The sequence below is a fragment of the Bombina bombina genome, chromosome 2 (assembly GCF_027579735.1).
Source record: "Bombina bombina isolate aBomBom1 chromosome 2, aBomBom1.pri, whole genome shotgun sequence".
Taxonomy (NCBI): Eukaryota; Metazoa; Chordata; class Amphibia; order Anura; family Bombinatoridae; genus Bombina; species Bombina bombina.
Window position 1 is genome coordinate 7,296,698 of NC_069500.1, and position 22,954 is coordinate 7,319,651.

At 43.9% G+C, this 22,954-nt stretch overlaps 1 protein-coding gene across 1 annotated transcript in view; it reads right to left on the minus strand.

The window, feature by feature from the left end:
- The window catches only part of TAF1C (TATA-box binding protein associated factor, RNA polymerase I subunit C), a 385,888-nt gene that overhangs the window by 135,131 nt on the left and 227,803 nt on the right, over positions 1–22,954 (minus strand). The window contains exons 12-14 of the mRNA XM_053699633.1: positions 17,720–17,958; positions 15,780–15,908; positions 4,660–4,777 (exon numbers count right to left, since the gene is read on the minus strand). Of these exons, the coding sequence (XP_053555608.1) occupies positions 4,660–4,777; positions 15,780–15,908; positions 17,720–17,958 (486 nt within the window). The remainder of the gene's footprint in view (positions 1–4,659; positions 4,778–15,779; positions 15,909–17,719; positions 17,959–22,954) is intronic.

Sequence of the window (22,954 nt, forward strand, 5' to 3'; positions counted from 1 at the left end):
ACAGAGCTTCCTCCTGCTACCGAATAGTGCCAGCCATCTTCCTATAACATAGAGCTTCCTCCCGCTACCCATAACTGCCGGCCATCTTCCAATAATACAGAGCTTCCTCTTGCTACCTATTATTGCCGGCCATCTTCCTATAACACAGCTTCCTCTTGTTACCATTAGTGCCGGCCATATTCCTATAACACAGCACTTGCTCCAGTTAACCATTAGTGCCGGCCATATTCCTACAACACAGAGCTTCCTCCCGCTACCCCTTAGTGCCACCCATCTTCCTATAACACAGCTTCCTCCTGCTACTCATTCGTGCCGGCCATCTTCCTATAACAGAGTTTAATCCCGCTATCCCTTAGTGGCGGCCCTCTACCTATAACACAGAGCTTCCTTCCGCTACCCATTAGAGTTGGCCATCTTCCTATAACACAGCTTCTTCCCACCACCCATTAGTGCCGGCTTCCTCCCACTACCAATTTGTGCCGGCCATCTTATAACACAGAGCTTCCTTCCACTACCCATTAGAGCTGGCCATCTTCCTATAACACAGCTTCCTCCAGCTAATCATTAATGCCGGCCATCTTCCTATAACACAGCTTCCTCCCGCTACTCATTAGTGTTGGCCATCTTCCTATAACACAGCTTCCTCCCACTAACCATTAGTGCCGGCCATCTTCCTATAACACAGCTTCCTCCAGCTAATCATTAATGCCGGCCATCTTCCTATAACACAGCTTCCTCCCACTAACCATTAGTGCCGGCCATCTTCCTATAACACAGCTTCCTCCAGCTAATCATTAATGCCGGCCATCTTCCTATAACACAGCTTCCTCCCGCTACTCATTAGTGTTGGCCATCTTCCTATAACACAGCTTCCTCCCACTAACCATTAGTGCCGACCATCTTCCTATAACACAGCTTCCTCCCACTAACCATTAGTGCCAACCATCATCCTATAGCATAGAGCTTCCTCCCGCTCCCCATTTGTGCTGGCCATCATCCTATAACACAGAGCTTCCTCCCGCTACCCATTAGTGCCAACCATCATCCTATAACACAGAGCTTCCTCCTGCTACCCATTAGTGCCAACCATCATCCTATAACACAGAGCTTCCTCCTGCTACCCATTAGTGCCAACCATCATCCTATAGCACAGAGCTTCCTCCTGCTACCCATTAGTGCCAACCATCATCCTATAGCATAGAGCTTCCTCCCGCTCCCCATTTGTGCTGGCCATCTTCCTATAACACAGAGCTTCCTCCCACTAACCATTAGTGCCGACCATCTTCCTATAACACAGCTTCCTCCCACTAACCATTAGTGCCAACCATCATCCTATAACACAGAGCTTCCTCCCGCTACCCAATAGTGCCGGCCATCTTCCTATAACACAGCTTCCTCCCACTAACCATTAGTGCCGACCATCTTCCTATAACACAGCTTCCTCCCAATAGCCATTAGTGCCGGCCATCTTCCTATAACACAGAGCTTCCTCCCGCTACCCATTATTGCCGGCCATCTACCTATAACACAGAGCTTCCTCCAGCTCCCCGATAGTGCCGGTCATCTTCCTAGAGCACAGAGCTTTCTCTTGCTACCCATTAGTGCCGCCCATCTTCCTATAACACAGAGCTTCCTCCCGCTACCCATTATTGCCGGCCAACTACCTATAACACAGAGCTTCCTCCAGCTCCCCGATAGTGCCGGTCATCTTCCTAGAGCACAGAGCTTCCTCCCGCTACCCATTAGTGCCGCCCATCTTCCTATAACACAGAGCTTCCTCCCGCTACCCATTAGTGCCGCCCATCTTCCTATAACACAGAGCTTCCTCCCGCTATCAATTAGTGCTGGCCATCTTCCTATAACACAGCTTACTCCCGCTATCAATTAGTGCCAGCCATCTTCCTATAACACAGAGCTTCCTCCCGCTATCAATTAGTGCCGGCCATCTTCCTATAACACAGCTTACTCCCGATACTCATTAGTGCCGACTATCTTCCTATAACACAGAGCTTCCTCCCGCTACCCATTAGTGCTGGCCATCTTCCTATAACACAGCTTACTCCCGCTATCAATTAGTGCTGGCCATCTTCCTATAACACAGAGCTTCCTCCCGCTATCAATTAGTGCCGGCCATCTTCCTATAACACAGCTTACTCCCGATACTCATTAGTGCCGACTATCTTCCTATAACACAGAGCTTCCTCCCGCTATCAATTAGTGCTGGCCATCTTCCTATAACACAGCTTACTCCCGATACTCATTAGTGCCGACTATCTTCCTATAACACAGTGTCCTCCCGTTATCCATTAGTGCCGGCCATCTTCCTAGAGCACAGAGCTTTCTCTTGCTACCCATTAGTGCCGGCCATCTTCCTATAACACAGAGCTTCCTCCCACTACCTAATACTGCTGGCCATCTTCCTATAGCATAGAGCTTCGTCCCGCTACCCATTACTGCTGCCCATCTTCCTATAGCACAGAGCTTCCTCCCACTCCCCATTTGTGCTGGCCATCTTCCAGTAGCACAGAGCTTCCTCCTGCTACCCAATAGTGCCGGCCATCTTCCTATAATACAGAGCTTCCTCCCGATACCCATTAATACCGGCCATCTTCCTATAACACAGAGATACCTCCCGCTATCAATTAGTCTTGGCCATATTCCTATAACACAGCTTCCTCCCGATACCCATTAGTGCCGACTATCTTCTTATAACACAGCTTCCTGCGACTATCTTCCTATAACACAGCGTCCTCCCGTTAGCCATTACTGCCGAACATCTTCCTATAATACAGAGCTTCCTCCTGCTGCCCGATAGTGCCGCCCATCTTCCTATAACACAGCTTCCACTTGCTAACCATTAGTGCCGGCCATCTTCCTATAACACAGCTTCCTCCTGCTACTTATTAGTGCCGGCCATCTTCCTATAAGGTAGAGCTTCCTTCCGCTACCCAATAGTGTGGACATCTTCCTATAACAAAGAGCTTCCTCCCGCCACCCATTAGTGCTGACCATCTTCCTATATAATAGAGCTTCCCCCTGCTACCCATTAATGCCGGCCATCTTCCTATAATACAGAGCTTCCTCCTGCTACACATTATTGCCGGCCATCTTCCTATAATACAGAGCTTCCACCCGCTACCCATTAGTGCCGGACATCTTCCTAGAACACAGCTTACTCCAGCTAACCATTAGTGCCGACCATCATCCTATAGCACAGAGCTTCCTCTTGCTACCCATTAGTGCTGGCCATCTTCCTATAACACAGAGCTTACTCCAGCTGACCATTAGTGCCGACCATCTTCCTATAACACAGTTTCCTCCAGTTACTCATTAGTGCCGACCATCTTCTTATAACACAGCGCTTCCTCCCGATACCCATTAGTGCCGGCCATCTTCTTATAATACAGCTGCCTCCCGCTACCCATTAGTGCCGGCCATCTTCCTATAACGCAGATTCCTCCCACTACCCATTAGTGCTGACCATCTTCCTATAACACAGAGCTTCCTCCTGCAACCCAATATTGCAGGCCATCTTCCTATATCATAGCGCTTCCTCCCGATACCCATTAATGCCGGCTATCTTTCTATAACACAGAGCTTCCTCCCGCTACCCATTAGTGCCGGCCATCTTCCTATAGCACAGGGCTTCCTCCCGCTATCCATTAGTGCCAACCATCTTCCTATAACACAGAGCTTCCTCCCGCTACCCATTAGTGCCGGCCATCTTCCTATAACACAGAGCTTCCTCCCGCTATCCATTAGTGCCAACCATCTTCCTATAACACAGAGCTTCCTCCCGCTACCCATTCGCGCCGGCCATCTTCCTATAGCACAGAGCTTCCTCCCTCTACCTATTAGTGCCAGCCATCCTCCTTTAAGATAGAGCTTCCTCCCACTACCCATTAGTGCAGATCATCTTCTTATAACACAAAGCTTCCTCCCGCTACCCATTAGAACTGGCTATCTTCCTATAACACAGCTTCCTCCCGTTACCCATTAGTGCCGTCCATCTTCCTATAATATAGAGCTTCCTCCCGCTACCCATTAGTGCCGGCCATTTTCCAATAATACAAAGCTTCCTCCTGCTACCCAATAGTGCCAGCCATCTTCCTACAAAACAGAGATTCCACCCCTAAACCATTAGTGCCAGCCATCTTCTTATAACACAGCTTCCTCCCGCTACCCATTAGTGCCGACCATCTTCCTATAACACAGCTTCCTCCCGTTACCTATTAGTGCCGACCATCTTCCTATAACAAAGAGCTTCCTCCTGCTCCCCATTAGTGCCGACCATCTTCCTATAACACAACTTCCTCCCGTTACCTATTAGTGCCGACCATCTTCCTATAACAAAGAGCTTCCTCCTGCTCCCCATTAGTGCCGGCCATCTTCCTATAGCAGAGAGCTTCCTCCCGCTATCCATTAGAGCCAGCCATCTTCCTATAACACAGAGATTCCTCCCGCTATCCATTAGTGCGGGCTATCTTCCTATAACACGTGTTTTTTTTTTACAATATGCTATTTAAACCCCTGCACAAGAGTGAATGAGCAGTTGGCGCATGTACTAAGAGGGTTGGAACTTTCAGAAAGCAGATATATGCCCCACAGCATTAATGTATCATCTACATGTGTCAGAGATGTAAACAGAGCCAACCTTACCTTACGTTGATACAGGTGCTAGGGGTTTTCGTGTTAACAACTTGAAGAACTCTGGGTGGATTCTGTGGTGAAAGACTCAGGGAGGCCAAATGGAAGGAAGACCGAACGCCAACAAACACTGTGTGCACAAATAAGCCAATAAGAGGTCCACCAATGCCATTATCTAGTTACAGCTGTGTTATAGCACATTTACCTAAAGACACTGTAAAGTTTCCACCCAGGGCAAAAGTTGCCATTAAATCTCCACTCAAAGAGTGAAAGCAAGATCCATACTTACAGATGAATCTCTTCACATTCATAGCAAGCAATGAGTGATTTAAAAGGGTACATTGCAATTGCCAATTCATTTCATTTAGTTTCATTTGTAAATTATACATTGAAACACAGATTTTAAAGACAGATAAGGGCCAATGGCCCAACAAATCTACCTTATGCTTATCCCAGGCATTAAATAGTATGTAAGATAGCCTTATGATTATCCTAGACATTAATTAGTATGTAGTATAGCCTTATGCTTATCCTAGGCATTAGTTATTACGTAGGATAGCCTTATGCTTATCCTAGGCATTAGTTATTACGTAGGATAACCTTATGCTTATCCTAGGCATTAATTAGTATGTAGGATAGCCTTATGCTTATCCCAGGCATTAATTAGTATGTAGGATAGCCTTATGCTTATCCCAGGCAGTAATTAGTATGTAGGATAGCCTTATGCTTATCCCAGGCAGTAATTAGTACATAGGATAGCCTTATGCTTATCCCAGGCAGTAATTAGTATGTAGGATAGCCTTATGCTTATCCCAGGCAGTAATTAGTACATAGTATAGCCTTATGCTTATCCCAGGCATTAATTAGTACATAGGATAGCCTTATGCTTATCCTAGGTAGTAACTCCTTAACCCAAAGCGACATATATACACACACGTCTTGTGGTACTTTGCTTATCGTACCGCACAACGTGTATATATTTCGGAGCTGCAGGAAGCTCCAGCAGTCTTAGCTATTAAGTTACAGCCGAGAGCTGGAGTTCCTGAGCTCCGGGCATCTGCCGCATATGGAACCGGAGCACAATCAGTAGAGCACGATTAGTACAGCACAATTGGTGTCCATATGAAGTGTGTGTGTCACTGTCTAACGATCATCTGCTGGTGCCGGCGGGAGTGTAGGGAGTGGGAGGGCACTACACTATGGAAAATAAAAAATAAAGGGAGAGGGAGGGAAGGGGCGCTACGCTATAGAAAAAAAGGTAGGGTGTGGGGGATTACTACACTACAGAAAATAAAATAAAATATGATATGATATATATACACTCACTGGCCACTTGATTAGGTACACCTGTTCAATTGCTTAGTAACACAAATTGCTAATCGGCCAATCACATGGCAGCAACTCAATGCATTGCATTTAGATATCTAAACGTGGTGAAGACGACTTGCTGAAGTTCAAACCGAGAATCAGAATGGGGAAAAAAAGGGTATTTAAATTACTTTGAACTTGGGATGGTTGTTAGTGCCAGACGGGCTGGTCTGAGTAATTCAAAAACTGCTGATCGACTGGGATTTTTACACACATCCATCTCTAGGGTTTAGAGAGAATGGTCAGAAAAAGAGAAAATATCCAGTGAGAGGCAGTTGTGTGGAGGACAATGCCTTGTTGATGTCAGAGGAGAATGGGCAGACTGGTTCGAGATGATAGAAAGGCAACAGTAACTCATATAACCACCCGATACAACCAAGGTATGCAGAATACCATCCCTGAATGCACAACACGTCGAACCTTGAAGCAGATGGGCTACAGCAGCAGAAGACCACACCGGGTGCCACTCCTATCAGCTAAGAACATGAAAATGAGGCTACTATTCACACAGGCTCACCAAAATTGGACAATAAAAGATTGGAAAAACGTTGCCTGGTCTGATGGGTCTCGATTTTAGCTGTGACATTCAGATGGCAGGGTCAGATATTGGCATGAAAGCATTGTTCCATCCTGCCTTGTATCAACGGTTCAGGCTGGTGGTGTAATGATGTGGGGGATATTTTCTTTGCATTCTTTGAGCCCCTTGAGTACCAATTGAGCATTGTTTAAACGTCAAGGCCTACCTGAGTATTGTTGCTGACCATGTCCATCCCTTCTGATGGCTACTTCCAGCAGGATAATGTACCATGTCACAAAGCTCAAATCCTCTCAAACTGGTTTCTTGAACATGACAATGACTCCACGGTCACCAGAAGATCTTATTCCAATAGAGCACCTTTGGGTTGTGGTGGAATGGGAGATTCGAATCATGGATGTGCAGACGACAAATCTAATGCTATCATGTCAATATGAACCAAAATCTCTGAGGAATGTTTTCTAACACCTTGTTGAATCTATGCCATGAAGAATTAAGGCAGTTCTGAAGGCAAATGGGGGTCTAACCTGGTACTAGCAAGGTGTACCAAATAAAGTGGCCGGCGAGTGTATATTGACATTTTATAGGTACTGGCAGACAACTGCCAGTACATAAGATGGAGGCACTAGTTCGAGGGCACCAACAAACTTACAAACAGCACCTTACTCCTGAATTTATTTGATGCCAGTGGATCAGAGGTGACTGCAAACCTCTCCAGTATCAATATATATATATATCCACAGCACCAAAATTTATTGAGAAACTTTAGAAATGTATTCTCATAACAGGTACAAACAAAAGCAACATTTTCAGAGCCATTCCCTTAATCATGCTTAAGCTAAACATGTGTGCACTGACCATTTATAAGGAAAATGTAACTCTTCACATAACAATACATCACATACTGATAGCGCCATCTGGCTGTTATTATAATCTAGTACATCAAAACTGAAGACAATTTATTTACAAATAGGCCATCATAGGGGGATCTTTAGAAGCGAAAATGTTAGTATTGTGTTGAAAATAATAAGCAATATCTGTCTGTTTTTTGCAGTGCCTTGTGAGGTTTGAATGGGTTAATTTGTATGTGGGCATTATTAGTCAGGAGGGCCACTCTGGTTAATGGGACCATAAAATATAGCTAGTTCTGAGAGTGTCTGTTTATTTTTCTCCTAAATCTAATCCTTTTCTATCCTTGTATCTAAACATTCAATTCCCTTGTTGTCCTGGTAGGCCAAACATATGTGAGTATATGGATGGATGTATACCATAAATTAGTAAGCTTGTAGAATGATATGCTTTTTACACAGCTCTCTTTGTTAACATAAGAGCAGACATTAGTTCATCCCTGACCTTTGACCTTTTTTGATATACGGTCAGACAGTTAAACCAGCTACTTTGAGGAATAGAACTTAGTGAATGGAATTGTGTCTAAACTGTATTTTTTTACTTATGTTATAACCATATTTGGTGGAAACCCTTGCATTTTAGCTAGCCAATCATAAACTGTATTAGCCAAGATATGGAGTTCAGGAATGCCCTGCCTCCTGTATAAATGTTTGGGAAGGGGACTGACCCCCCAGAGAAAACTTTGTATTCATTCTCTCCTCACTGCAGTGTGTTTTTCAATAAACGAACCCTCTTTAACCTGTCGTGGTCTGAAGAGTTAATCAGTCCAGGGTGAATATCACCAACAATTGCAATCCCTTTAGATGTTCCAATGCTTATATATAATCCTGGAGATATCCTTACTATAAGGGTTATGTTGAGTAACCCTCAATCCCTCCTGTATGTGTTTGTAAATTGTGTCCTCTCTCTTACAAGTCTTATATTGTTTTATTTAAATGAATTGTATCCATGGACAGCGCTGCAGAATATGTTGGAGCTTCATAAATAAAGTATAATAATAATAATCCTAACATTTTGGTCTTTAAAGATCCCCCTATGATGGCCGATAGAAGGGCCCCTAATTTAAGAGATATGCTAGTCAAGAGTGATGTGGGCCCCAGAAAGGTATCCTGCCAAACCACGTATATCACGTTCCCATGTTTGGGGTGTGCCAGCTGTAGTGCAGTTATTAAAGGCAAAGAATTTCTTCATCCCTTAACTGGGAGAAACTTTAAGATCTATGAGCATTACACTTGTGACTCATCCTATGTCATCTACCTTATAAAGTGTCCTTGTTCAAGGATTTACATAGGCGAGACTACTAGAAAGGTTAGAGATAGGATGAGCCAACATAGGTCTAACATCCGCTGTGGTGAATGCCCCAGTGTCCAGTCATTTTTTAGAGGCTGGACACAATATAAGCCAACTTGGATGGCAAATTATTGATGGTATAGAAAGGTTACGCAGAAGAGGCAACACAGACCTTTTATTGAAACAGAAAGAGTCCTTTTGGATCCACAAGCTTAATGCAGTGGCACCCATAGGCCTAAATAGAGTTAGATTATACAGTGTTTTTATAATTATGATATAAGCAGCTCTATTTAACTTGTTTGCACTTTAGAATAATTAAATGCACTTGTTGTTGCGATTTAGATACTGTTTGGATATATGTAAATAAATTGTCTTCAGTTTTGATGCAGTAGATTATGATGACAGCCAGATGGCGCTATATCAGTATGTGATGTATTGTTATGTGAAGGGTTACATTTTCCCTATAAATGGTCAGTGCACACATGTTTAGCTTAAGCATGATAAAGAGAATGGCTCCCGAAATGTTGCTTTTGCTTGTACCTGTTATGAGAATACATTTCTAAATTTTCTCAATTAATTTTGGTGCTGTGGATATATATATTTTGATACTAGTTAGAGGGGGGGAGGGTTTGGGAGGTATCAGGGAAGTTGGAGGTTAAGGGGGATCCTACACTGCAGAGAATAAAAAAAAATGCCTTAAATCTTCATATTGGCAGACTGTCTGCCAGTACTTAAGATGGGGGTGACCAGTGGGATTGGGGGTATAGAAACGACAAAAGCTGTTTGGGAGGGATCAGGTAGGGATCAGGGGTGGGGGATATCAGGTGGGAGAGTAATCTCTACACCTATGCTAAAGTTAAACTTACAAGCTACCTGATTAACCCCTTCACTGCCGGGAATAAGTGTGGTGTGCAGCTGTAATTAGCGGCCTCCTAATTACTAAAAAAACAATGGCAAAGCCATATATATATCTGCTTTTTTTTGAAGAAAGGGAAGCTTTTACAATCATTTGTGTCTTGATTGCACAAGCGGTATGTAAATAATTTCAGCTTGTAACCCAAGTTTTGAAAAAGTAATTTTTTTATTTGATCGCACATGGCGGTGAAATGGTGAAATTAAATATACCAATATGGGCCTAGATCAATACCTTAGGTTGTCTTCTTAGACAACAATACATACTTTTCTTTTGACAGGTACATTTTCTCTGGTATTTTGGGCAAGTTCTCCTCTGCCGGTAGTGAAGGGTTTAATTATTGCGTAGCATAACATTTATGCCTACCTGATAAATTTGTTTTCCTTTTGGCAGTGAGAGTCCACAAATTCATTACCTATTGGGAAATACTTCACCTGGCTACCAGGAGGAGGCAAAGACATATCCCTCTCACTTCCCCTACCCCCTTAGTAATACAAGCCGAGGATAAGGAAAAGTAGAGATACAGGGGGTATTGAGGTGTCAAAAGACTGCCCCCACTACAGAAATTCAGGGTGGGTTCGTGAACTTTCACTGCCAAGAAAGAAAATAATTTATCATCAGGTAAGCATGAATTTTTTTTTCTTTCTAATGGCAGTGAGAGTCCGCAAATGCATTACCTATTGGGAAACTAATACCCAAACTGTGGAGGACACAAAATGAATAGGAAGGGAAAGGAAGGAAAGGCAGTCCTAAAAGTTAGGCACCACCGCTTGAAGAACCTTTCTTTCTCCCAAAAGACGCCTCTCATGAGGCAAAAACATCAAATTTGTAACATTTCATAAAGGTATGCAAAGAAGACCACATAGCAGCTTTACAAATCTGCTCAACTGATGCCTCATTCTTGAAGGCCCAGGAAGAAGACACCACACAGGCAGAATATGCTGTAATTTGAGATGGGGGCTTCTGTCCTCCTTCTAAATCAAATTGCTAAGACAGGAGGACAGAGAAACAGCAGTATCCTTCTGCTCTTTGCGCTTACCAGAATACAAAACAAACAAGAAAGAATGGCGGAACTTCTTGGTAGCATGAAGGTAGAACTTTAAAGCTCGAACAACATCCAAATTATGAAACAACCTCTCTTTACAAGAGGAAGGGTTAGGACAAAGTGATGGTACCACAATTTCCTGGTTGATATTGTGCATGGTAAAAACCCAAAATTTGTACGTAGTACAGCCTAATCTGTATGACAAACCAAATAAGGCGGGTCAAACTGAAGAGCAGACAACGCAGATACTCTGTGAGCAAAAGAAATAGCTTACAAAAACAGAAACTTCCAAGATAAAAGTTTAATATCAACAGAATGCATCGACTCAAACAGAGCCTGCTGAAGAACTCGCAGAACAAGATTAGGGCTCCATGGAGGAGCAACTGTTTTGAAAACCGGTCTAATTCTAGCTAAAGCTTGAAGAAAAGACTGAACAACATCTGGCAACCAAGCCAATGTCTTATGTAACAAGAACGAAAAAGCAGAAATCTGTCCCTTAAGAGAGCTATCTTGTCAGCTTGGCATTGAGAAGAGAAGTCATCAGGTCTCTCTCCAGACAACCCCACCTTCGAAAGATTTCGTCGTACACCCCCTGGTGTAGAGACCATTCTCCGAAGTGTATAGTTTGTCTGCTTAGAAAATCTGTTTCCCAACTGTCTATGCCTGTAATGTAGATGACTGAAATCTGACATCGGTAAGTCTCTGCCCACCGAAGGATACAAGTGACTTCCTTCATTGCCAAGAAACTGTAAATTCCTCCCCGATGATTGGTATAAGCCACCGTCGTAACTGTAATTGAATAAACCAGACAGAATGTAACTGAGGTTAGGCTTGAAGCGCATTGAAGATAGCCCTCAGTTCCAGGATGTTGATAGGAAGCCTTGCTTCCTTAGAATGCTAAAGTCATTGGGTTCTCAAAAGAGCCCAGACATCAGCCCAGCCTGAAATATTTGCATTAGTAGTTATAATCTCCCAAGAAGTTGACAGAGGAAACATCTGCCCTGGAGAACAGGTACCTGTGATAGCCACCAGGAAAGAGACTCCCTTGTCACAGGGTATAGACTGATTACTTGAGACAGGTCTGGGTGATCTCCATTCCATTGACTAAGCATAAATAACTGTAGAGGTCTCAGATGAAAGCGAGCAAACAGAATAGCATCTGAAGCTGCTACCATAAGACCTACCACTTTCATGCAGTGTGCCACCGAAGGGAAGCTTGTAATGCAGCTTTACTTGTCGTTGTTCCGTTAGAAACAGCTAACAGAGTCTATTATGTTCCCCAGGAAAGTCACTATTTTATGGGGAGTTAGAGAACTTTATTCTAGATTCACTTTCCAACCATGAGATCAAAGACACAAGGGCAGTGTCTCTGTATGACAGCTTGATAACTGAGAAGATGGCGCCTAAACCAAGATACCGTTCAAGTAAGGCGCCACAGCAGTCCCTTGCAGTCTGATCACTGCCAAAAGCGTTCCAAGGACCTTCGTGAAAATGTGAGGAGCCGTAGCTAAACTAAAAAGGAAGAGCTATGAATTGATAATGATTGTCTACGAAAGCAAAACGTAGAAATCGATGATCCTTGTGGATGGGAATATGCAGATATGCATCCTTTAGATCTATAGTTGATATGAACTGACCCTCCTGGACCAGAGAAAGAATTGATCTGATAGTTTACATCTTGAAAGTAGGAACTCTCACACATTTATTTAAACACTTCTGCTCCAGAATGGGATGTAAGGCATCCCTTTTCTTGGGAACTATTAACAATTTGGAAAAAAATCCCTTTCCTCACTCTGCGATACAAGATCCTCTACACATCGGAGAAAGGCTACCCTTTTTTCTGGCCTCCCCGAAACCCTGGAGAGAAGAAATCCATCCCTTGGAGGATGAGAACGAAACCCTATTTTGTATCCCTGGTAGACAATGTACAGGATCCATGGAACCTGCGCAGACTGAGCCCAAGCGTCCTTGAACAAGATAATCTGCCCCCTACCGTACCTGGACTGAGGTTGGGGCTGCGCCTTCATGTTGATTTGTTGTCAGGGTTTCGACTTCTTGGAATGCTTGTTCTTGGCTTTCAGGTACTCCAACTTGGCCGAGGACAAGTTCCTTTGAGACCTGTTCTGACAAAAGGAACAAAAATTACCTCCAGAACGACTCTTAGATTTGGCCTTCTTGCCCTGAGGAAGGAAAGTCACTTTACCACCAGTAACAGTAGAAATCCTAGACCAAATAAGGTTTTACCCTTAAAGGCTAGAGACAGGGCTAGAGACAGAAGTCTAGTTTATTAAACAGCGAATGCTGCATCGATGCCCCAGAAACAGAATTTAAGATGCAGCGGTCGTGGGGGTCTGAAATCATCCCGATGCGATACGATTAGGAAGATTGACGGCCCCAGGGGGCGGCACTGCACAAACATTTCACCAGAGATGCGTGTGCAATCTTAAATGCCGGCAGCGTATGCTGTCGTCAATTAGCGAGACTGAGCAGACATGACTCGCTACACCAAATCATGTCCACTCGACCTTTGGTAAATCTACCCCCTGTCTGCTGACCAGGACTTCAACCAGAGCGCCCTACGTGCTATACAATTTAATTGTACAAAGACATACAAGGAGAAAAGTGTGCTGGACCCTGTTTTTTATAATTAAAATATCACCACTGTATGAAATGAATGTTAAACTCTCAATATCACATACATATCGATTTTAATAAGATTGTCAGTCATGCAAACACACACACACACACACAGAATTAATTTAAAAACACACAATCAGAGCGAGGCTGTATAGCCAAAAATATGTGCCATTGGATCCCTAAATGAGATACTATCCTCTAGGGGAATAGTAGTGCATTTGCTGAAGTCGAAATAGCTCCACCTTAGGGACTGAACTCTACATTTCCAAATGATTATCTGGGACAGGAAACATTTTCTTAAAAGTCAGAGAAGGGCTTTGGAAAAAGCCAATATATGAATTAGTGTTTGGTCGGTAATTATTAATAATGAGATTATTATTTTCAGAAATATAGAAAGGTACTAAGACAATATCATGCGACAGTTAACTGATCTTCTGTTTGAAAAGTTCACAATTGATATGAAATATTCGTACTGTTTTGATTTGTACCTTCTACTGGGTTTCTGTTCTCTTAATGCTATATATTTTTTTTTTGTCTTGCCATTGTAAGATCTGTATATTGATGAATTAAAAAGATATTAAAAAATAAAAGTCAGAGAAGGGGAAAAGAAAATGTATGCTTAACTGATAAATTACTTTAATAATGCTTATCCCAGGTATTACTTAGTAGGTAGGATAGCCTTATGCTTATCCCAGGCAATAATTAGTAGGTAGGGTAGCCTTATGCTTATCCCAGGCAATAATTAGTATGTAGGATAGCCTTATGCTTATCCCAGGCAGTAATTAGTATGTAGGATAGGCTTATGCTTATCCCAGGCAATAATTTGTATGTAGGATAGTCTAATGCTTATCCCAGGCATTAATTAATATGTAGGATAGCCTTATGCTTATCCCAGGCAATAATTAATATGTAGGATAGCCTTATGCTTATCCCAGGCATTAATACAGGAATAGACATGACATATACCTAGATGTATCATTCCCATCTATATTATTCTGTTAAGTGCAAGTCCAAATAACATCTAGGTATACGTCATGTTGATATACCTGTATGTTAAGGGAATGGTGTATAAGTAACAGTACCAGTGATAGCACTAATCCAAAATTGACACACAGTTTACGGAGAGCCACATCGCAAAATGATCTGCAATACCCATTATAGGAGCTATGTTCTTAGCAAGTGGAGAAGGATGGACATGATTGATGCTTGGATAAACCCCCCTTTCTGTTGTAAACAAGAATATTGTGGTGAAAAAAGAGAAAGAGAACAGCACTCCTGAGATAGAACAAAAGCTAGAATAACTTCCATGCCTGCTCATTTATATTGCAACTCAGGGTGCGCGTTCTTTTAGCACACTATGCCCCTTCACAGAGAAAAAATATCCTGTAGCATATCAGTCTGACCCTGCCCAATGACAGTCCAGCGCCGAAATACCAGACCAGTTGCTCAGACCCATTGCTCAGTGTGCCTAGAGGGATATGGCTGCACCTCACTGACTAGGCCCACAATAGGCCGAAACGTACGTCTGGGGTTTTGCTGTTTCTCTCGTTCAGAGAGGGATTGCCTGGTTTTTCGGGGCTGGACTGTACTGTGAAGTCAGGATCAGACTGATATGCTTCAGGAAAGTTCTTCTCTGTGAAAGGCACATGTTGAGCAAAAAGAGGCAGCTTCTAGGGTGGTAACTAGCCATAGAACAAACTATTATGCTATTGTTCGTTCCCAGGTTGAGCGCTTCTCTCTTTTTATTTATGAAGAATATTGTGGTGATCACACAGAGGGAATGCTCGGATGCGGCAGCCGCTATTAGATTGGCAGACGTGTCCGTGTAACATCGTAGGTGAAATTCACCTGATTGGCTCAGGATTCTTTAAATAGGTTTGGAATAGAAAGGTCGGCGCCTTTGATAAAGCAGTAGCGAAATGCATGTCAGGCATTTGCACTGCCTCCCTACATATTTAGCTTTGGTTTAATTGTTGGCCTTAATTGGCATTATAGGGGCAGAGTAATAAGTTGTATTAATAATAGATTAATGTGCCGATATAGTGTGAGCTATACGAGTTGACCCGAGTGGCCACTCTACACACTAAGGGACTGCTTGCTTTCATAGCATGGTGGGGGAACATTACCCACCTTGTAATATTCCTGCCTATCGAGTGGACAGTATTGAAGCCCTTATTAATAGTAACTTACAGCTATATATGTGGGAGGACAGCTCTGATCTGCTGTGTGTATGTGGACGGCAATCTCCATTTTTTTTAATATCATGTAATAAAGGTTAATTTATATTGTATGCACCCTTTTCCATACCACATACTTGTTAGTAACCACTTAACGCGTCTTTCTCTTTCATGTAATATATACTAGTTTGTGTTTTAAACAGGGGACATATAGACGACATTACAAAGGTCTATACACAAGAAGCTCACCACACTCACCTTCCTTGGAGGGATACGCACACCCTGTGCTAACTTGTTGTACCCGTGATATCAGATCAAACACAGCAGTGTCTCCTCTCCGACTTATACTCAGATCTTCATCTTGTCCCACATCAAACTGCTGAAAATCTGAACTAGTTAAGGACTCCTGACACACAGATCTAATCACCCCCCTACATACATACAGCTGCACTCACACACAGATATAATCACCCCTCCCTACATACAGCTGCACTCACACACAGATCTAATCACCCCCCCCTACATACATACAGCTGCACTCACACACAGATATAATCACCCCTCCCTACATACAGCTGCACTCACACACAGATCTAATCACCCCCCCTACATACATACAGCTGCACTCACACACAGATATAATCACCCCTCCCTACATACAGCTGCACTCACACACAGATCTAATCACCCCTTACATACATACAGCTGCACTCACACACAGATCTAATCAACCCCTCCATACATACAGCTGCACTCACACACAGATCTAATCACCCCCCTACATGCATACATACAGCTGCACTCACACACAGATCTAATCACCCCCCTACATACATACAGCTGCACTCACACACAGATCTAATCACCCCCTACAAACATACAGCTGCACTCACACACAGATCTAATCACCCCCCTACATACATACAGCGTCACTCACACACAGATCTAATCACCCCCCTACATGCATACATACAGCTGCACTCACACACAGATCTAATCACCCCCCTACATACAAACAGGTGCACTCACACACAGATCTAATCACCCCCTACATACATACAGCGTCACTCACACACAGATCTAATCACCCCCCTACATACATACATACAGCTGCACTCACACACAGATCTAATCAACCCCTACATACAAACAGGTGCACTCACACACAGATCTAATCAACCCCTACATACAAACAGGTGCACTCACACACAGATCTAATCAACCCCTACATACATACACGTGCACTCACACACTGATGTAATCACCCCCCCCTAAATACATACAGCTGCACTCACACACTGATGTAATCATCCCCTACATACATACAGCTGCACTCACACACAGATCTATTCAACCCCCCTAAATACATACAGCTGAACTCACACACTGATGTAATCATCCCCCTACATACATACATACAGCTGCACTCACACACTGATGTAATCATCCCCCTACATACATAAAGCTGCACTCACACATATATCTAATCACCCCCTACATATATACAGCTGCACTCACACACAGATCTAATCACACACACACACCTATATAAACACACATATAGACTGCTTACACACCTATATACACAAACACACCTATATAGACTGCTCACACATCTAAATAGATACACATAAGGACTGCTCACACACACACACACACTATATATATATATATATATATATATATATATATATATATATATATATACACACACACACACACCCTTATATACATACACACACACATATAGACTGCTCACACACACACACATAAGCAGGCCCATTTATCAAGCTCCGTATGGAGCTTGAAGGGCCGTGTTTCTGGCGAGTCTTCAGACTCGCCAGAAACACAACTTATGAAGCAGCGGTCTAAAGACCGCTGCTCCATAACCCTGTCCGCCTGCTCTGAACAGGCGGACAGGAATCGCCGGACATCAACCCGATCGAATACGATCGGGTTGATTGACAGCTCCCTGCTGGCGGCCGATTGGCCGCGAGTCAGCAGGGGGCGGCGTTGCACCAGCAGCTCTTGTGAGCTGCTGGTGCAATGTTAAATGCGGAGAGCGTATTGCTCTCCGCATTTAGCGAGGTCTTGCGGACCTGATCCGCAGTGTCGGATCAGGTCCGCAAGCCCTTTGATAAATGGGCCTGATAGACTGCTCACTTCAAGGTATTAGGATCACAGGTTAATCAGGATACAAAGACGGTTCATTGCAGCTCCTCTGGGATATATCAAGCAGCCTCTCTGGCTACCAGTGTATTTTGTCCAGGCAAGAGCGCCCCCTGTAAGACTTTCTTGGAATTGCAGTTGCCTCCACTGCTCTGATATTCCCTTATGTAACAGCTGCCCCAAAACTACTGGGGGTAAATCCGAGAGCCAATCACCAGCCAAGAAGGAAAAGCAGCGCAAGGTAGTAGAGGTGCATAAGTATGGACACCTAGGAAAAACACAATTTATGCGTAACTGATGAATTTCTTTCTTGGCATTGAGAGTCCATGCATCTATTCATTCACCTATGGGAAATACTTCACCTGGCCACCAGAGGAGGAGGCAAAAAACATAATTTATGCTTACCTGATAAATTTATTTCTCTTGTAGTGTGTTCAGTCCACGGATCATCCATTACTTATGGAATATATTCTCTCCCCAACAGGAAATTGCAAGAGGATCACCCAGCAGAGCTGCTACACAGCTCCTCCCCTCACATGTCACATTCAGTCATTCGACCAAAACAAGACGAGAAAGGAGGAACCATAGGGTGCAGTGGTGACTGAAGTTTTAATTAAAATTTAGATCTGCCTTAAAAAGACAGGGCGGGCCGTGGACTGAACACACTACAAGAGAAATAAATTTATCAGGTAAGCATAAATTATGTTTTCTCTTGTTAAGTGTGTTCAGTCCACGGATCATCCATTACTTATGGGATACCAATACCAAAGCCAAGTACACGGATGATGGGAGGGACAAGGCAGGCACTTAAACGGAAGGAACCACTGCCTGTAGAACCTTTCTCCCCAAAACAGCCTCCGAAGAAGCAAAAGTGTCAAATTTGTAAAATTTCGAAAAAGTGTGAAGCGAAGACCAAGTCGCAGCCTTGCAAATCTGTTCAACAGAGGCCTCATTCTTAAAGGCCCAGGTGGAAGCCACAGCTCTAATGGAATGAGCTGTAATTCTTTCAGGGGGCTGCTGTCCAGCAGTCTCATAGGCTAAACGTATTATGCTACGAAGCCAAAAGGAGAGAGAGGTTGCCGAAGCTTTTTGACCTCTCCTCTGTCCAGAGTAAACGACAAACAGGGTAGAAGTTTGACGAAAATCTTTAGTTGCCTGTAAATAGAATTTCAAGGCACGGACTACATCCAGATTATGCAAAAGTCGTTCCTTCCTTGAAGAAGGATTAGGACATAATGAAGGAACAACAATCTCCTGATTGATATTCCTGTTAGAGACTACCTTAGGTAAAAACCCAGGTTTAGTACGCAGAACTACCTTGTCTGAATGGAAAATCAGATAAGGAGAATCACAGTGTAAGGCCGACAATTCCGAGACTCTTCGAGCCGAGGAAATAGCCATCAAAAATAGAACTTTCCAAGATAAAAGTTTAATATCAACGGAATGAAGGGGTTCAAATGGAACTCCTTGAAGAACTTTAAGAACCAAGTTTAAGCTCCACGGAGGAGCAACAGCTTTAAACACAGGCTTAATCCTAGCTAAAGCTTGACAAAATGCCTGGACGTCTGGAACTTCTGCCAGACGCTTGTGCAAAAGAATAGACAGAGCAGAAATCTGTCCCTTTAAAGAACTAGCTGATAAGCCTTTTTCCAAGCCCTCTTGGAGAAAAGACAATATCCTCGGAATCCTAACCTTACTCCATGAGTAACTCTTGGATTCACACCAATACAGGTATTTACGCCATATCTTATGGTAGATTTTTCTGGTAACAGGCTTTCGTGCCTGTATCAAAGTATCAATAACTGACTCGGAGAAGCCGCGCTTTGATAGGATCAAGCGTTCAATCTCCACGCAGTCAGTCTCAGAGAAATTAGACTTGGATGATTGAAAGGACCTTGTATTAGAAGGTCTTTCCTCAAAGGTAGAGTCCATGGAGGACAGGACGACATGACCACTAGGTCTGCATACCAGGTCCTGCGTGGCCACGCAGTCGCTATCAGAATCACCGATGCTCTCTCCTGTTTGATCTTGGCAATCAGTCGAGGGAGCATAGGAAACGGTGGAAACACATAAGCCATGTTCAAAAACCAAGGAGCTGCTAGAGCATCTATCAGCTTCGCTCCCAGGTCCCTGGACCTCGAACCGTAAAGAGGAAGTTTGGCATTCTGGCGAGACGCCATGAGATCCAGATCTGGTTTGCCCCAACGATGAACCAGTTGAGCAAATACCTCCGGATGGAGTTCCCACTCCCCCGGATGAAAAGTCTGCCGACTTAGAAAGTCCGCCTCCCAGTTCTCCACTCCTGGGATGTGGATCGCTGACAAGTGGCAAGAGTGAGACTCTGCCCAGCGAATTATCTTTGAGACTTCCAACATCGCTAGGGAGCTCCTGGTTCCCCCTTGATGGTTGATGTAAGCCACAGTCGTGATGTTGTCCGACTGAAATCTGATGAACCTCAGTGTTGCTAGCTGAGGCCAAGCTAGAAGAGCGTTGAGTATTGCCCTTAGCTCTAGGATATTTATTGGGAGGAGTTTCTCCTCCTGAGTGCAGGATCCCTGAGCCTTCAGGGAATTCCAGACTGCGCCCCAGCCTAGGAGGCTGGCATCTGTTGTTACAATCGTCCAATCTGGCCTGCGAAAGGTCATGCCCCTTGACAGGTTGACCCGAGATAACCACCAGAGAAGAGAATCTCTGGTCTCTTGATCCAGATTTAGTAGAGGGGACAAATCTGAGTAATCCCCATTCCACTGACTTAGCATGCACAATTGCAGCGGTCTGAGATGCAGGCGCGCAAATGGCACTATGTCCATTGCCGCTACCATTAAGCCGATTACTTCCATGCATAGAGCCACTGACGGGCGTGGAATGGAATGAAGGACCCGGCAAGCATTTAAGAGTTTTGATAACCTGGCCTCCGTCAGGTAAATTTTCATTTTTACAGAATCTATCAGAGTCCCTAGGAAGGAGACTCTTGTGAGTGGTGATAGAGAACTCTTTTCCACGTTCACCTTCCACCCATGCGACCTTAGAAATGCCAGAACTATCTCTGTATGAGACTTGGCAATTTGCAAGCTTGGCGCCTGTATCAGGATGTCGTCTAGATACGGAGCCACCGCTATGCCTCGCGGTCTTAGAACCGCCAGAAGAGAGCCCAGCACCTTTGTAAAGATTCTCGGGGCCGTAGCCAACCCGAAGGGAAGAGCTACAAACTGGTAATGCCTGTCTAGAAAGGCAAATCTTAGGAACCGATGATGATCTTTGTGAATCGGTATGTGAAGATAGGCATCCTTTAAATCCACCGTGGTCATGTACTGACCCTCTTGGATCATGGGTAGAATAGTGCGAATAGTTTCCATTTTGAATGATGGAACTCTTAGGAATTTGTTTAAAATCTTTAAGTCCAATATTGGCCTGAAGGTACCCTCTTTCTTGGGAACCACGAACAGATTTGAGTAAAACCCCTGTCCTTGTTCCGTCCGCGGAACTGGGTGGATCACTCCCATTACTAGGAGGTCTTGAACGCAACATAGGAATGCCTCTTTCTTTATTTGGTTTTCTGATAACCTTGAAAGATGAAATCTCCCTAGAGGAGGAGAAGCCTTGAAGTCCAGAAGATATCCCTGAGATATGATCTCCAACGCCCAGGGATCCTGGACATCTCTTGCCCACGCCTGGGCGAAGAGAGAAAGTCTGCCCCCCACTAGATCCGTTTCCGGATAGGGGGCCCTCCCTTCATGCTGTCTTAGGGGCAGCAGCAGGTTTTCTGGCCTGCTTGCCCTTGTTCCAGGCCTGGTTGGTTTTCCAGGCTTGTCTGTAGCGAGCAACGGTTCCTTCCTGTTTTGGGGCGGAGGAAGTTGACGTTGCTCCTGCCTTGAAGTTTCGAAAGGCACGAAAATTAGACTGTTTGGCCTTCGATTTGACCTTGTCCTGAGGAAGGGTATGACCCTTACCTCCCGTAATGTCAGCGATAATTTCTTTCAAGCCGGGCCCGAATAAGGTTTGCCCCTTGAAAGGAATGTTAAGTAATTTAGATTTAGAAGTCACATCAGCTGACCAGGATTTAAGCCATAACGCTCTGCGCGCTTGAATGGCAAAACCGGAATTCTTAGCCGTTAGTTTAGTTAGATGTACAATGGCATCAGAAACAAATGCATTTGCTAGCTTAAGTGCTTTAAGCTTGTCCATAATTTCATCCAATGGGGCTGAGTGAATGGCCTCTTCTAGAGACTCAAACCAAAATGCCGCAGCAGCAGTGACAGGCGCAATGCATGCAAGGGGCTGTAAGATAAAACCTTGTTGAACAAACATTTTCTTAAGGTAACCCTCCAATTTTTTATCCATTGGATCCGAAAAAGCACAACTATCTTCCACCGGGATAGTGGTACGCTTAGCTAAAGTAGAAACTGCTCCCTCCACCTTAGGGACCGTCTGCCATAAGTCCCGTGTAGTGGCGTCTATTGGAAACATTTTTCTAAATATAGGAGGAGGGGAAAAGGGCACACCAGGTCTATCCCACTCCTTGCTAATAATTTCTGTAAGCCTTTTAGGAATAGGAAAAACGTCGGTACACACCGGTACTGCATAGTATCTATCCAGCCTACATAATTTCTCTGGAATCGCAACTGTGTTACAGTCATTCAGAGCCGCTAAAACCTCCCCTAGCAATACACGGAGGTTCTCAAGCTTAAATTTAAAATTAGAGATCTCTGAATCCGGTTTCCCTGGATCAGATCCGTCACCTACAGAATGAAGCTCTCCGTCCTCATGTTCTGCAAACTGTGACGCAGTATCGGACATGGCTCTCGAAACACCAGCGCGCTCTATTCTTACCCCAGAGCGGTCGCGCTTGCCTCTTAATTCTGGCAATTTAGATAATACTTCTGTCAGGGTATTATTCATAATATTAGCCATGTCTTGTAATGTGATTTGTATGGCCGTCCCTGATGCACTTGGCGTCACAATATCACGCGCCTCCTGAGCGGGAGGCGAAGGTACTGACACGTGAGGAGAGTTAGTCGGCATAACTTCCCCCTCGTTGTCTGGTGATAACTCCTTTATAAATAAAGACTGACCTTTATTATTTAAAGTGAAATCAATACATTTGGTACACAAATTTCTGTGGGGCTCCACAGTGGCCTTTAAACATAGTGAACAAACAGGTTCATCTGTGTCAGACATGTTTAAAAAGACTAGCAATAAGACTAGCAGAGTTGGAAAACACTGTAAATAATTTTTCAAGTAATAAAGAAAAACGACACTGTGCC